Source organism: Chelmon rostratus, chromosome 5 (assembly GCF_017976325.1).
Source record: "Chelmon rostratus isolate fCheRos1 chromosome 5, fCheRos1.pri, whole genome shotgun sequence".
Classification (NCBI taxonomy): Eukaryota; Metazoa; Chordata; class Actinopteri; order Chaetodontiformes; family Chaetodontidae; genus Chelmon; species Chelmon rostratus.
In genome coordinates, this window is record NC_055662.1 from 20,859,066 (window position 1) to 20,875,644 (window position 16,579).

Sequence of the window (16,579 nt, forward strand, 5' to 3'; positions counted from 1 at the left end):
GTATCACCCGAGATGTCTTTACTAGCGCACGGTTTTTACTCAACCAATCAAACTCGAGCTTGGAACTTTGGGTGTTATTTTTCCCTGACGATTGGTTTACAGTGAGCGATAACCATTAACCACTATAATATGTGCACATCTAATTTACAAATACAGATCACCATTTTGTTTAGTGCATTTAGACTAGGTGCGGTATTATATATTCTTTAGGTTCTGTCGGTGGTTAAAGGATGTGAGTATGGATATGCACGTACGTAGACAGCCTGAGAGGCTTTACTCGGGGGTAACTGTCAATTGACAGTACAGGGAGGAAATAACGAACTGATTTTTTACAGGCAACCATCAAGTAGTTAGCCGTCGTCTTTGGGCTTTTTTTTGGTTATACAGTCTTCAGCGGGCAGTTAATTGATAAACGGTAACACCACAGCGGCTGTCCTCGTTTTGGGTGGACCGGGTAGCAAGAGCCCAAAAGCCGAAGTTACGTTAGCTTTGTAGCTTCTTTGCAGAGAGCATCTGAAGTTAGTTAGCTGAATTGACGCAAATTACGTGGTGGCTGCTAGCAGTGTATTTTATGATAAACTGCGTAGCTAGCTAACCCACCACGGCTAACATTGTCCAACTTTTTCGAGGTGGTTCAAGATGCTTGCTGATTGAGGTTGACGGGGATTCTCCTTGCTAATCCAGGCCACTGTTGTAAGCTAACGTTAGCTACCTGCCTGGAAACACTGGGTGAGCAAACCAAAAGAGCTGTCAACCAGTTTATTTTGCTAACGACAGTGGTAGCTCCGTGCACTCTTTACTTTAGCCTTCGCTAATAATGGGACTATTTTTAAATTAGCTCATTAAAGAGATTTTATAGTCAGTTCAGTTACTAGACGCCAACGAAACTCCAGTACCACTTGTTGAACTAATAAATTTTAAATCCCTCTCTGTAGCTGCAAGTAAAGCATGTTTGCGTGTTATAAACATTAGGAAAAATCACCAAGACAGAGCTAGGGTAAGGGTCGTTTTCTCCTGACGTGTCTGCCAAGCTGTTTGTGTCACTAATAACTAACGTTACACTTTGTTCACAGACTTGGGCTGAAACCATGGCAGATGAAAATACACAGTTCTGTGGCAATTGGTAGGTATGCATAAGACACATTAAATGATCACTCAATACAGCATGGTGGTGAAAACTGGTTTTCATAATTTTCTTTACCTATTTAGCAAACATGACATTCCAGAGGCCAATTTTACTACCCATGAGATCCACTGTAGAAGAAATATCGCACTATGTGATGTGTGCCAGGAGCCAGTGCCCCGGTTAGATCTGAATGAGCACAAACAGCAGGAGCATACACAGGTAAAATCTGATCAGCAATACTGGAGACTTTAACATAATTCCCCCAACAGATGTGTGCAGCTTTTAAGGGCAGACTTAATGCCACAAAGTGGGAAAATGTGTGTTATTTCATAACTTGGCAAAGAATTTCTGAATTCAAGCTATTCTGCCCCAAACCCAGGAACCAGGATAATGGATCAAAAACAAACACACTAGAAGCGGAGGAGGGAACTCTTGCATGTTGAGGAAATTTTTGAGTCTGCCTTATATTTATTTACCATATGTTTTCACATAAAGTACATGTATTACCAATATCAGTTACTAATGTGTGTAACTTGAGCTGGCTAATGCAGCCACTGCGTCAATGAAAAGTCACGTACGATTGACTACATTCTGCACTCACCAGTGAGCTCAAATCTTCAACCCAACTGAAATGGCTAACAACGAAGCAATATCATACTGAAACTGAATGATTTTAACTTTAAAAGCATTTTCACTTTCATTTCAGATTACATGCAGGTGTGGTTTGAAGATTGAGAAGAATCATATTGATGTTCACCAGGTATTTCTGAGGAACCTTTTTCTTCCCTATTTATAACTCTGATATTACCATCTTTATTTAATCCTCAAATTGTGTTTCTTCATGAATGCTGTCTCTTTCAGAGCTCTGAATGTTCTCAGCGGCTGGTCGCCTGCCAATACTGTGAACTGGAGATTGTTTACAGTCAGTCCAAAGAACATGAGGATTATTGCGGTACACGCACTGAGCCCTGCTTGCACTGCAAGTGCAATGTAATGCTGAGGGAACAAGCTGTGCATCCAGTCTTATGTGGGAGCCTTACTCCGCCCCAAGAGAGGAACAACAGCCGGACAAGTCGCAGTCCAGTAGACCCACAGTCTCCAGGACCATGGTTTGAAGCCCACTCCATCCGAAATCTTCTACGAGCCCAAGAGAGAGGGCCAAAAAATAACAACATCAGTGCAGCAGAACAACAAGCCTTTCCGCAGCCATTTGATCCCAGAGTTTATAACACTTCAAGGGGACCTCAAGGCTCAGGAGACTTGAAGAATACTGCCCCGAGAAATACAACATTTAGCCACTGTGAGTTTATGACTGACCTACTGATTGTTAGATTTCCTGCGAGGGGAAAAAGTGTCCACCAGGCTTAATTATGTGTTGGACAAAAAAGTACTAAGTACTTCTTATGTAAGAATTGGCTTTGTAGAAATTGGTTTTGTAGGTAGAGGACATGTAGTATGTTACCCTGGAAAATATATTCATATCGGTTTGAAGACATTTTATTGCTTAACATAAAGCTAAGGTGGACCTTAACAGACAGTCAAAGAAATCCACATTGCACATGCAGCTAACCTTGATTGTGTGGATTAAAATTCATCAACAATAAGGAACTTTTTATCACCAATGTGGGCAAAAATAAACTAAAACAAATCCTAGCACCCTTTTCTCCCATTATTCTACTAATAGACTGGAAATATATTGCTCTGCTTGCAGCTATAATTGTTTTCTCAAATAACTGTATAATTATTATTTTTTTGTTGTAGTTCTGGGGCAGGGTGATTTTCTGACTAGCAGCAGCAGCAGCAGCAGCAGCAGTAGTGCGTGGCCACATAGTGAGCTCACACTGGATGAGGATTCATCAGGTCTGGACTACATGTTGGCTCTCAGTCTGCAGAGTGATGGAGAATCAGTGGCAGGAGGTGTGGAGGGCAACCTGTGGAGTGGTATCTGGGACCACAAGATCGGGAAGACGTCTAACACCTCTGCACATTCTCCACTCTCTCCGCCCAACAACAACCACCCAAACTTCACTACAGGCACAAGTGCAGTCCAGGACCACGATCAAACAGGTAAATGGCAAAATAGCAGTGGTTAAAATATTTCAAGTTGTTGGGTTGTCAATTTGTAATGATTTTAAGTATTTTCATAGATACCATGCTGCCTTGTGAGTTTTGCGAAGAGCTGTTTCCCGAAGAGGACCTCATTTTGCATCAGGTTAGTGATTAGTTAGTTAATGATTTTATTCTTTTTGGTGCACACTTGTTCAGGAGATTGACTCATTATGCTAGATTTTTGTGCTAACTAGGTGACTGAGACATGGTGGGCTCTAAACATGTAAACCTCAAGCCTGCAAACCAATCAGCCCTTGACAAAACAGGGTCACTGTGCTTACAGGATCCTGATTTAGACAAATGCACTACATTCAGAATAAATTGAGAAGTGGCCAAAAAAGACTGTGTAACATTTATGGACTTGTACAATCTTTGCATTCAGTGATAATCCTCAATTAATTATTATTATATATTTTCTTGCTGATTTTCATTGTCACCTTGTTGTTTCTATGATATTTTCTGTCAATCATTCACAACTGATTCCAGAAAAGTTGGGACTAAATAAAACAGAATGTGATCACACATGATATATAGAGGATACTACTACATGGGCTTTGGAACAATTCGTAAAACATTTTATTGGTAAACATAGTTCATTTGTAAATGATTGTATACTGTTTTTAATTCCATTTTACACTGCCTAACTTTTTAGGATGCAGGGTTGTACTTAATTTCTTTAGCCAGGTAACCAATAGACACCTTTGTTTTTTGGACTAAAGAGCCTAATGCTACTTCTGGACATAAAATGTTGCCGCTTTACACTCTACAACACAACACTGCAGAAAAGGAGGGCAGACGGTTTGTAATTGCAGGTCAGTGCATCATGTCTGCATGACAGAAGTGACAAACACAACCAGACCCTGTTCTCTGCCTGCTGAATTCAGGACTTGCTGATATTTAGAAATATTTAAACCTGATTCCAGACCCTCTTTCAGTTTAAGTTACTGTACTGTTGGCGGAAGCTGTTGTGACCTTATTTTCTAATGTATGTTTTGTTTTCCCTCTGAACCCCGTGGACAGGCAGCCTCCCTGCTATACATGACATTCAAATGTCTTCTTTATCTTTGTGTCAGTTGACTCACGGTTAAGGTCATGTGGTCCTCATGATGGCTTGATTGAAGCAGGTTTAACATAGTATGTCTTTCTTTTCTTGTTTCAGACGGGGTGCAGCCCTGCCTCCGCCTTTGCGTCTTTCAGCAAGCAGCCAGCGTCTCCTCCTAGAGAGGACAGGGTGAGCAGGAATGCTTCAGGGCTGATGCATAGCCTGCCTGACACACTCGCATCAAACATTCCCACTTTCCCGCGGTCAGTCTCCCCGGCCTCCTACAGTCCTCCAGCCAGCCCACTAGAGGGCGACGTGGTCATTCCATGTGAATTCTGTGGCGTTGCACTGGAAGAGGCTGTCGTCTTTCACCATCAGGTATGTCGCTCATCGAGTTGGATAGCGGGTCTAAAAGTGGTGACATATCGTGAATTATTTTGTAGGATTCCTTAAAATTGTGGAAGAGCTATTTGTAAATAAATGTTATTCAAATATATTTTCTGTAGAGATTTACACATTATGACCTGAACAACCATCTTGTAAAGATAATTTCTCAATACATGTTTATGAATTTAGCACAATAGCTAATTTAATCTGGTCAAGAGGCAGTCGTTGAAAATGAGCTTTTTGGCTAACACTATTACCGCTGTGTTGATCAATATGTGATATTTGTTTTTGTTTGTGATTTTATCCCTAGGACAAATGCGACATGCGTCCTCAGACTACCCATCCACTGAACAATCTCACAAAAGCATCTGTCAAGAAACCACTGAGCCCTGCTGGAGACACCTTTGGCCAGATATCTCCAGTTATTCAAAGGAGGATAAAGCATCAAAGTAATATATAGAATCTATTTTAAATGTTTTAAAAAATTGAAAAAAAAATTGCAGAAAATCAGATTATACAATTTGCCTTACAAACATACTTTGTTTATTATATATACTGTTGGGGGTGGACAAAATATTAAAAGTATTTTAGCATCCAATTCAACACCACCACAATCTGTGGCATAAAATCAAACCTATGTACAAAACTAGTTTGTCTGGCTATTTTATTTCATTGTGTTATATTGTTAATGTTTTGTCGATGTGTACAGGGTTTTCTGTGGTCACTGTGTGTATTTGTGTGTTAATTTACACATATTTGTGTGTCCTGTTCCACATGTAGCTGACTTCTTGGAGGACTTCGGATATGACAGAGACACACCACCAAGGGAATGGCACAGAGGCTACATTGGACTGCCAAGTCAAAGGAAGACGTCCAACTATGATGTTTCTGTAAAAGACAGAGTGCAGCATGGCAGGGAAGCAGAAGGGGCTCAGTCAGCTTTCTGTGACACTGAGAAGTCTGGTTCTGCATCTTTAAAGGGGTAAAAGCAAAGATCAGATCATATGAAAACTCCGCTTTGAATCTCATTTGAATGACTTCAGCTCTGCTCGGACCATTTAGAATTTCTTCTTCAAATAATGGTTTGTTCTTTTTATTTATAGTTTTTTATTAATATTCTGATTTGTCCACCAGACTTCATCCACCAGAAAATAAAGAAGGGAGAGGCAACATAAGGAATCCAATGACAAAGGTACACGTCAGTTTTCTTTCTTTTAAAAAGAATAAACACATTCTGTTGTTTGTTGTGCAATGAATACGTTTTCTGTAGGGTTAATGTTTTGTTAGTATGTGGTCCGAGTGGAAGCACATTACCAACCTCTTTGCATTCAAGCTATGTAAGTAGGAAAATATAGAGACTTACTGTGATTTTTCTTGGTGTGACTACTGCGGCCACTGTAAACGGTTTACCTCGACCTAGACAAGGTCACTTACGTGGTTGATTTTCCATTTACGGCCACTTCACTTACACACTTCTGTGTCTTTTAAAGGATTTTCAATTGTATTTTTTTCCATTTGCAGTTGCCCAAGAAGCAGAATGAAGAGCAGCAGGAAGAGTGAGAGCAGGAACATCTGGAGAAATATAAAAACCAAATCTCCTACTCTGCTTTTCATTTATCTTTTTGCACACTTTTGAAGATGAAACATATACCTATGATAAGTGCCTGTGTGAGTATCAGTACCTTGCAGTTTATATTTTGATGTATTTTACAATTAAAGTCTCAGCAAGTAATTTGGTTTATCATGCATATTCTGTTTTGTTTTGTTTGTTTCAGATGTTTGTATGTGTAACAATAAGCCTTAACAGTTAAATTATAAAATGGATCTTATTTGTGCTGAATTTGATTTGAAGTTTTTTTTTTTTTTTTTTTTTTTTTTACTGTACAAGGCATGTCAGGACTCATTAAGAACACTGAGAACATCAAACGCAGACACATGACTTTGTCGGTGTGCATTCGTCTCACTTAATCTTTACCTTGTTACTTCAGCCAAGGACGTTTTGTTTTCACCCCTGTATGTTCCTTCAGGATTCTTTCTTTCTGCATCCTTGTGAAACCTAAAGCACTTTGATAGAGTATTTTGTTTAAAAAGGGCTTGAGGAACTGATTTGATAAATTTATGCATCTTTGACCAAGAAAAAAAAAAAGGATTATTGAACATTTGTCTTTTTATACAGTTGAACATTTGTCTTTAATACTCTACAGTAATATTTAGGGGGTTTTTTTATCGTAACTATAGAACTATATATGTTTGTTGTGTTACGATGAGTTGGCTTTTGCAGCAGTTTCTCCTGTCCAGTCCTTTTAAGTAGTACTGCTCGTCTGAATAGGGTTTTAAGATCGATAAGATGTATTTTGTGTGTAACATAGGGTCCACTTTAGAAATACATAATAAAATAGACAAGCTTGTGCTACAGACAGTTGAGAGAGCGTTTTCCTGATCAACATCTGATCAACAAACTCAACCGGTCACATAGACTGAAGGCACTCACAACACATGGCTGATTATTCCTGTTTGAGAACAACTGTCTTGATGCTCTTTGTCTTGTGTCGCTATTAAATGTTTAATAGGAACATTCATGGTTTCAGTTTGTATTCTGTCAGTGTTGTTTCATAGCTCTTTATACATCTAGCTCACCAGTCATGGTACCGAAACCCTGCATAAGGCTAAAAGATCCACTGATCTGTTGTTTTAAAAGGTCTCGTCGATGGCAGTCTGTGAAAAAATACTAGACTTTTTTGCCTCTAAATAAGTTCTGGCCGAGCGAGGAACTTGCTCCATTTTAAAGTGGTAGTCATCGGAAGTAGGCCACAAGATCATGCCTTTGAAGCACCTTAAAACAGGAAATGGGACAAATGGGAATTGTTTTCTGTGATATACTGCAGACAGAGCTGTAGCTGCCATTGAGGATGTTGAGGATGTTGTCCTTTGTGCCTTTGTACCTTTTCTGTATTTCAGACTCCAGTATGTTCACACTTATTTATTTACATTTGAATTGATACTTTCAGGACAACAATCAGGCCTTCATACTGGGAGATAAAATCAGACTGATTTGTTTTCCAGGTTTTTTATTTCCTTATACTGAGAAAGAAAGAACTCAGTGATCTGTCGTAGTTATAATTAGAGACTGTTATGTAGTCAGTTGTGTGGAGTGTATAAGCAGTTGTTAATATGAAAAATTTTAAATTTCTCTTTGGTGTCTGAGTGGCAGATGCCACCAACAATGAAAGCTACTGGAGAGGTAACTACAGAATATAAATATATGAATGACGTGCTGGAAAAATGCAGGCAATAGTATTAAAAACGGGGTCTGATTTCATAAAAATTTGAGATAATACCAATATCTGAGTTTCCACACACACAGTGCAGGCCTTCAGTAGCTGACAGTGGCACTAATCACCTCCCATACAGGGACGCTGTTTTGCGTCTTCCCGCAGAGCGGCGCGCTTTGAATGAGCGCCGGGAGGCGCCGGGACGGAGGGGCGGGCTTACACCTTTCAGTGGGAATCCTCTGTTCAAAAAGCTACCAACGGCCCATTCTGAGAGAGTGTGGGCCTGTTTTCTGCTTCTAGGGCAACTCAAGAGCCGACTGAAGAGGACCGAAATATGCTCTGCATGAGCGGGACACCGGTTCACCTTCGCTGACTCAGAGAAAGTTTCTGACTTTAACTGAAGATTGAGACAGACTGCGCTTTAAAAAAAGAAAGAAGAAGAAAGAAAAGGCACCGACACTGCTGCAAGCCGTGCAGGTGGTAGACCACACGTTGACCGGGGGAACCAGATCACAACAAGACTCACCGCCCAGACCGCCTCGTCTCACCTGAGCCGCAGCAGACAGGTTGAAATGTCCGTGGAGAGTTACTCGGCGCTGGATGAGTCCTCCCTGCGAGCCCTGGTGAGTAGATGAATGGAGATGCTCTGAAGTGAAGTCCCACGCTGCTAATGAAGGTGGACCACTGTGGTGTCACTGCTACCTGCCTAGAAAAAAACTGGGCATTTTATGTTCATGTAACACTGTGCAGCTTGTAGATGCATGTAACTCTGAAAATTTGCATATTACTGCACCTGCACATGAAGCTGTATCAGACGTGGTAATTCCCTTTTATGGGCATAAGGTCTTATTAGAAAAGTTAATGTGAATACATTTTTTATATGGTTTGATTTGTTATTGTTACTACACACTGCAGGGCAACATAAAGCTAATAACAGTTTTAACCATAATACTGTCACTTAGTATAACATCCTTTTTTCAACTCATCAGAATGACTTTACTGTCTCTTCTTTAGTTATTCATACAGGACAGTTTGATTAATCGTTACAAACAGTGCTTCTTGTTGCGCTGTGTTCCCTTACAGACTCTGGTACATCCTCAGTATCGAGCTGGAAACATTAGTCAATCACCAGCAACTATTCTGATCACTTATTATTTGTTTCAGTCATTTTTTTTTTAATATGACTGTTTCATATTTTGGGGTTTTTGACTGTTGATCAGGCAATGTGGCATTTGAGGAGATCAGTTTGGGTCTGCGGAATTTTAACAGCCTTTTTTTTTGACATTTCATAGAATAAACAATTGATTAATTGAGAAAATTACTGGCAGGTAAAAGGATAATTATAATAATTGTTAGTTGCAGCTGGGATGTTGATCAGTGTCTTATCATTGCGGCTGTTGAACAGCTGGACAGACAGACACTTGTTGTGTTTTTGTGTTTTAAACAAATTTTAAAAGTCGATGAATCGATTTCTTAAATTGCCAGTAATTTTAATAAAATCGACTAACCGCTTAGTTAATTTGACATCTGCTCATTTCAGCCTCTCAAATGTGAGGATTTGTTGTTTTCTCTATTTTATTTCATTGTAAATTTAAAATATCTGAGTTCTGGACTGGTGCTCAAGGAAAAAAAACTATTTGAAGGTACCACTTTTTTTTATTTTTTTACTATTTTCAGACACTTTATACAGTAGACGATAAATCAATCAGTCAATCAATCAAATAATTAACAGATTGAACCATGAAGAAAACTGTTCTTATACTTGTTGCCCAAACTTAAATCTATAAAGAGAAGAGCCGATTGCCCGCGATGTAGCACATTAGACTTGTCTCTATTGCAAAATAGAGCAATCATCTGCATCTCACTTGCAGGTGATTCACATTGATATTGACATTAAAGTAGACATTATGTCACAAGCGTGAGCAGAAAATCAGTGTTGATGAAGTGAACTTGTGTCCAAAAAGGACGACCTGTCACAGCGACATTAGTCATGTCCTAATTATTTCTTGAGACGGAGGAAGGTGAAGCATGTCTGGCGCACAACATGACACCTGTAGCACACGGACACATTTACAAGGAGGCGTGAGTCAGCCTGTACTAGTTCAGACATAGTTGCTCTGGGTTCGCCTGAATCACACTTACACACATGCAACAGCTGTACATGAAACATCTGGGCGGTTCTCGCCTGACTAAGGTCTTTCATCCTGTAATCATAACTAAAGCGGATATATAATGAAGAAGAGGTTTGTGTCTTTAAAGAAGGGCTGACATACGGTTGTCAGTCAGCCAGACTGAACTACAGAAGCTGATTTGAACTTATCCTCACCAGCTGCTTTCCCAAGAAGAGGCCCTCTCAGAAAGAAACATTTAGATTTCTGTTCTTAAAGATCAGTTAACCCGACCATTAAAGGCTGTTTACTCTGGAACCAGTCAGGGTATAAATGTGATGTTTTGTTGACCTGCCCGAGACTATTTAAACTGCACAAAGACAGCAAGTCCACCATTTCCCCAAAGTCTGGAATCGTCTGGCCGAGCGCTTTCATCTCATAAATAACTTAAAGGCCAAACCTTTATCACAAGTGACATTATGATAGTGGGAGAGCAGGATGATATTGAGGAAGTAATATTTTTCTGTCAGCATAATGATTTATCGGTGGCTAGAGTATCGGTTGCTTTGATCGGTGGATTTATGAGGTTATTTATGGAGGAACAAAGATGTTAAAGAGTTAAAATGAAAGTAAAGGAGGAAAGTTTTGGCAGTGGAGAGCTTTCTGCTGGACTTCTTTAGTTTTTTTAATGCCGTGTTTGTTGTAGTTTTATATTTAATCAAGTAGAGATCCAGCTGTACTGGTGTGTTTGAGTCCCTGGCTTTTTATCTCCATAATGTTTTATTTCAGTGATGTTTTGCCAATAATTTCACGACAGTAGACCTCAGCTCATTGTTATTATTGCCTGACTCTTCCTGTGCGGGCCGCGTCCTGCGAGAGCTCGCTGCTGAGCTGCCGTCATTGTCCAGAGAGCTGCAGCAGCAGAACAAAACGCGTCGCATGCAGACGCTGGAATTCCTGCGACGCTGACGCGCAACACATTACTGAGGTAGATTTCTAAATGCCTCCTCTTCTTAGTGCTGAGCGTCCTTCCCCACAGCTTCCCTCCCTCACATGTGACCACCAGCTTTAAGGTCGCCAAGATCCCACATTTTCACTGATGATGCTTGCGGTGACTCGGGTGTCAGGGTTTTCCACAGTGGACTTCTGGTTTGAAAGGAAACAAACTGTGATTAAACTATGGGCTTGTGGTGGAATTGAAATTCTGCTCCGCAGAGACACAAACGGGGCCTTTTTGTGTTTAGTTTTTGTGAAATCTAACACCCCGTTCTGTGGTGCTTATACTCAGAGGAGTTTGTGAATGAACAATTGTTTTTCAGGACACTAGTAAAAGATGATTGGCATTCAGAGATGCTCAGGCTTAATTAAACTGCCAGTAAAGCCTCTTCTATTAAACAACAGTCGGGTAACGAATGCAAACTCCAGGCCTGTGTTGTACTTAATGAACTAAACAGTCAGAAGGTCATATGGCGGCCTCTCTAACGCCACTAATCCCATCTCTACACTTCTATTCAGAGCCAGGGTCGCCTTTTATATTGCTCATTTAATCCCCTCCATGGCAACCAGGAAAAGCATTTTTCCTTTCTCTCCGCCACCACTATTATTTAAATATCCACAAAAATAATCAGTTGGTCTCCCAGTTTCTTCGGGAGAGGATATTTGTTGCGGGTCATCTGTCTGGTGCTTAAGTGGACAAAAGCTGCTGAGAAAAGCGCCCAAACCACTCCAACCACTGTCACTTAAAAATAGATTTTATCAGCTGACTGCCAGTTCTGAGGGTGATGATTATCAGTTGTTCTGCCCTGAACCTGCTGTGGGCTAATAGTTTCCTGTGTGCATGTGTCAAACCTGCAGGACCAGCCTGATCTACAGGTGGCTGTTGTTGTGGCACACCTGCCTACTTGGCTCAGAATAAGTTTTGCTAAGCGTCTGTCAGCCACACCATAATCTCCTTTCTAATTATCTCTGAGACCCCTCCCTGCTGCGCTGCATCATCTGGGGTTCGCAGGAAAAATCTCACAAATGAGTCAATACATGCATGCAATCTGATGCCTTATTGTCTTTTACAGTTTGCGGTCTGCTAATGCACAAGTCTGTCTTTTCATTTTTCGCATTGACATGACCGCTTGGAGACTTTTCCGCCTGTGGCGCCTGCTGGGCTGATTTCACATGCTGGAAGTCTCACATAATGATTTGTAACTAGTCTTGCCAGCCCTGTGACCGTCCTCTCTCCCTGGTGAGCAAGAAGCATTCACACATGTTTAAAATAGGGCAGTTTCACTCTGTGGTCCCTCCTCTGTGATATATGGGACCCCTGGGCCTTCGTTTTATGGCTCTCTGGACCCTTTGTGCGTTGACAAGGTCTCAACGGTTACAGTCGAAGAGGAAGAATGGGTTTGTTTTGTAGGCTCTCAGTACGGTCCCAGGTTCTCCTCACCCCCCGGAGACGTGGTCCAAATGTCAGCCTCATCATCAGGAACGAATAAATCGGAAAAATTATGCTACATTATGTAACCGTCTGGGACATTTTAAGACATATGTGCAGTGTGACTTCTTTAATACTGTCTAACACTTGAGGCAAATGTCATCAGGGGCCATATTTGCTGAACAAATTGTCTTCTTTCTTAACTTTGATTGTATTTTGTTAGAATACATAGTATAGTAGAAGTAAAACAGCTGCAACAGCTGATTGATCAACAAAAAATGAACTGGCAACTGTTATGATAATGGAATAATATTCATTTTTCAACATTTTTCTATGTTGACATGATAAGCGTAATATTTTTGGGACAGTTGGTCAAAAAAACGTTACTTCAGTCTGTGGGAATTTCCAACAGCCAAATTTCAGCATTTTCTGACATTTTGTAGACAAAACCATCAATCAGTTAATCGAGAAAATAAATGGCAGATTAATTGCGGATCAAAATTGTCGTTGCTTGCAGCCCTGAAGTAAACTTTCAACAGAAAGCCCTAAATTGCAGGAACATGATACTGCAAGATTTGACCTGAGCTTCATCAACCATCTTAGAAAAGTGTTTTCCTTTCTTCAAAGAGGCTGCAGAGTGTCTCGGATACAAGCTGTTGCACGCAACAGTTCTTCCATAGAAAACAGCTCCCCCACTCCTTCCTGCATACAGGCACTCACGTGAAGAGTCTTCAGTGTTTTATGCTCCTGACCATTGATAACACCTGCTGCTTCTGTGTTTATGCTGGCAGTTGGTGAACATAACTGCCTTTGACCTCTGTGGTTGTTTACGGGTTGTTTTTCTAAGTGTGTCTCAACCCTCGGACAGGCTCTAAACTACAAACACAGCGTTCACGGTGCACACCTGATTTTTCTCTGCTGAGCCTGTCATCATTCTCACAGACATTTACTCCCCTCACATTTCCAAAAAGTATTTCCTGTATGGTGAGGTTTCAAAGCTGTCAGCGGGGAGGTAATGAAGAAACTGGTTGTGAACAGTTCATCAGTCAGGGCAGTTTTTCCTTCTCAACTGACGCTGTAGAAACTGAGTTATCTATGCTGTTGCAGTGACAGACCTGAGTCCGTCACAGCGACACAAACGGTTCAGTTACAGCCTGCAGACTTCAGCCTCTGATGGTGAATATCCAAATACACGGCCAGGGAGCAGAGAGATAAGAAGCCTCTTGTTTGTTTGATAAAACAGGAAACTTTTGTTACTGGATGCTATAAATAGCCCATCATTTTTGGCTCTGAAAGGATGAGAAAAGAAAAGCGGTGGACTTTGAGATGATGTGCTTAGAAACTCCACCAAAGTCTATTTTTGGTCCGTGGCCTTTAAGTTTGAAGTTTGCTGCTCTGGAACAATAATTCAAAGTAAATGGAGCACACTTTTCCGATGCCTTTCAGCAAACATTTACTCCTCGTTAAGAGTTGAAATTGAGTTCAGCGTGTCATATTTCCTGACTGAAGAGGATACTTGGTATTGTTTTGTCATTTTGAAATGTTGGATCCTTTGGAAGCATAAGCTGGCATTTGAGTTTGAGCAGCAGTATTTCATTAACAAACAACACACCAGGTGCTGTTTTGTCATTTTAAATGTCATAAAAGAATAATGTGACAGTTTAACACTCAGTATAACAAACAAACCTGAAAGGGGTTGATGAACCTTATGCCAGTGAGGTAATGTGATTACATTCTTAAAGTAAGTGAACTGACTGTGCATGAGCAAGTGTTTCACAATGTCAACTATACATATTACTGCTTACACTCCGTGTCTATGAATTCTGCAGTTAGCTAATACATTGAAAACATCAAAAATATATCATCTCATTTTTTTTTGTGATGTACGCAACTGAACAAATGTGCTTAATTCCCTGCAGTTTCATGGAAATCCATCATAGGCAGTCAGATATTGTGACCACTTACAAAGGTAGCTCCCCCTATTGGCCAGTCACGATCATGATGATTTGATCATAAATCATGCAATGCTTACATCCGTGTTTGCTAGCCTTCTTCGCTGACTTTGTTGGTGCATTTCTACATTGCTTGGCATTTTACCACCTCCTACTGCCGAGCAGTATGTGCATGATAGAAACAAAACGGGACCCACCTCGGAAAACATCGCCCCATAGAAGTGGTCAAAACCACCACAAATGCAGTCAAAATGCACTCAGTGGTGTGATATTGAGCACGGCAGAGGGAATAGACAACAGAACCAACCTGTGGTTACAGACCAAAGAGTTGACTAACCGGTGACACCAGCTTCTATTGCTGCAGAAAACCGACCTCAGTCACATGATCTGTGCACTATAGACTCAATTTATTCATACAGTATATTCTTCCTTGATAAATGGGGGTGTCAACCAGCTTTTGTAAGCATCAGATATGAGCCAGACTCTGCTGTCAGAGCTGCTCTGGTCTTTGCGTCTGAGTGGTAAATGATCCAGCAGAGAAGGTCTCCGTCTGTCTGGATCATCATTCCGCCAAATGGAAAAGGTCTGGATAACAGATCCAAGGTGTGTTTTTTATGCTCTGTCTCCTTCACTACCACCAGGCGTCTCTGGTTAGCGAAATCCCAGTTTGAGCTTTAATGTGTTAGGCGCTCAGAGGGGGACAAACACTCTAAGCTCCTGTTTAGACTGTTTTCCAGGTGTTTCACACTCTGACAAAACACTCACCAGATGTGTCCAATCTGCTTTTTGGCTACTGTTTCAGTGGTGTCCATTCCTAATCTTTAATGTCATTTTTTCACAAGATCTCATCAAATTAAAGAGGATTTCATGATCAAACTGAAGGTTATGTATGTGAAATTTGTTCAAATCTTGGTAATCCTGAGTTTAGTCCACTTTAGATGAAATGAGGAGGCTGTTCAATGCTTTTAAGATGCCTTTTGATGTTCAGCACACATTTGCTGCACCCAAACACAGATTATGAGTTGAATGGTACCACTGCAGGGCTTTGGTACAGTTTCAGCAGTCTTTGGCTTTACATTGGAATACTAAGGTGTGGCTCTGTTTATAGAGAAAAATAGCACACAGGAAACAGCACGCAGCACTCTGCACGATCAGAGATGTTTTGGTCTCTCTGCCAAGTCGCATACTGAATTAAAGCAGGAGAAAAAAAAGGTTAAATATATCACATTTCACCAGCTTGGGGAAAAGATGGTACTTTAAAATGGGAAATACAACAGATGAAATAGAGAAAGAAAAGAGATGTAGTCGGAGAGGAATGTAGAAACACTGTGGTTTTGGAGTTTTCTATATTGACTCCCCCAGGAAAGAGCCATTTCCTGAGATCCACCAGAAATTGTCCAGCGGATGTTGATGTTTTGCTTTCCAGCCAACTGTTGTTAATGTTGTGGCATTTTTTAAGATATAACAGCTGATCTGTCAAACTTCATTTGGCTTTGTCTGTCCGTCAGTGTGCGACTCTCTCTCCCGTTGTTATAGTTACTGTGGATTTCTGGAGTCAGCACGGCTGGCTCTCATGGATCTATTCGAACAAACTGTTTGTGCTCTGCAGCCTCCCAAAGTGCTGCACCTCCCTTCTGTTTCCTCCTGTGGGACATCCCTCTCAGCTCCTGGCTCTTCCCTCATTAAACCAAAACAGTCGGTCACGCAGGGCTTTATGATGTCCCATATTTGGAGAAGATTCATGATGCTGTGGCTCCGGCTGTGACCTGGGTCTTATCACAGGACTAAACCAGCTGAAGTGCAGGATCCAATGCAGTCGTTCTTATCTCTTTATTTATGAAGGCTCCTTCCTGCTCAAATCTGTCATACTGTATTAAATACCAATAGACTGCACTAACAAACTGTGGACAGCTCTCTTCCTCTGTTGGTTTCCTGTGACTGAGTATCACCTTTAAACAAAGAAATAGTGAGCAGAATAATTGGTGTGATTTTGGAGCAAGTTCAACCTTGAAAATTAATACAGTGGCAGTGAAGATTCAATATAATGGCAAGTTGTGATCACAGCTTCTGAACGCATGAATTATACAGTGTAATTGGAAAGGGAAAATTCTATAGGCTGCTTTATTTGTGAAATATTTCCCTCATTTCATTTAGTGGT

At 40.8% G+C, this 16,579-nt stretch overlaps 2 protein-coding genes across 6 annotated transcripts in view; both read left to right on the forward strand.

Annotated features, from left to right (window-relative positions):
- Positions 1 to 160: 160 nt before the first annotated feature.
- On the forward strand, positions 161 to 6,837 carry trafd1 (TRAF-type zinc finger domain containing 1). 5 transcript variants are annotated; one of them, XM_041937010.1, is made up of 13 exons: positions 161 to 232; positions 630 to 729; positions 1,074 to 1,123; positions 1,210 to 1,345; positions 1,833 to 1,886; positions 1,988 to 2,426; positions 2,888 to 3,193; positions 3,274 to 3,338; positions 4,395 to 4,655; positions 4,975 to 5,113; positions 5,445 to 5,646; positions 5,799 to 5,856; positions 6,186 to 6,837. In XM_041937010.1, exons 3-13 carry the CDS (start codon positions 1,089 to 1,091, stop codon positions 6,222 to 6,224), a joined length of 1,734 nt encoding a protein of 577 aa, XP_041792944.1. In that variant the 5' UTR covers positions 161 to 232; positions 630 to 729; positions 1,074 to 1,088; the 3' UTR covers positions 6,225 to 6,837. The 5 variants fall into 5 exon arrangements, with proteins under 5 accessions (XP_041792944.1, XP_041792942.1, XP_041792945.1 ...); XM_041937011.1 differs by lacking the exon at positions 161 to 232 and adding an exon at positions 936 to 997 and having other exon boundaries at positions 295 to 729; XM_041937008.1 differs by lacking the exon at positions 630 to 729 and having other exon boundaries at positions 224 to 250.
- A 1,362-nt stretch (positions 6,838 to 8,199) lies between these two features.
- The window catches only part of smtnb (smoothelin b), a 49,779-nt gene continuing 41,399 nt past the window's right edge, over positions 8,200 to 16,579 (forward strand). Inside the window, exon 1 of the mRNA XM_041936800.1 lies at positions 8,200 to 8,559. Coding sequence (XP_041792734.1) covers positions 8,509 to 8,559 — 51 coding nt within the window. The 5' untranslated portion in view covers positions 8,200 to 8,508. The remainder of the gene's footprint in view (positions 8,560 to 16,579) is intronic.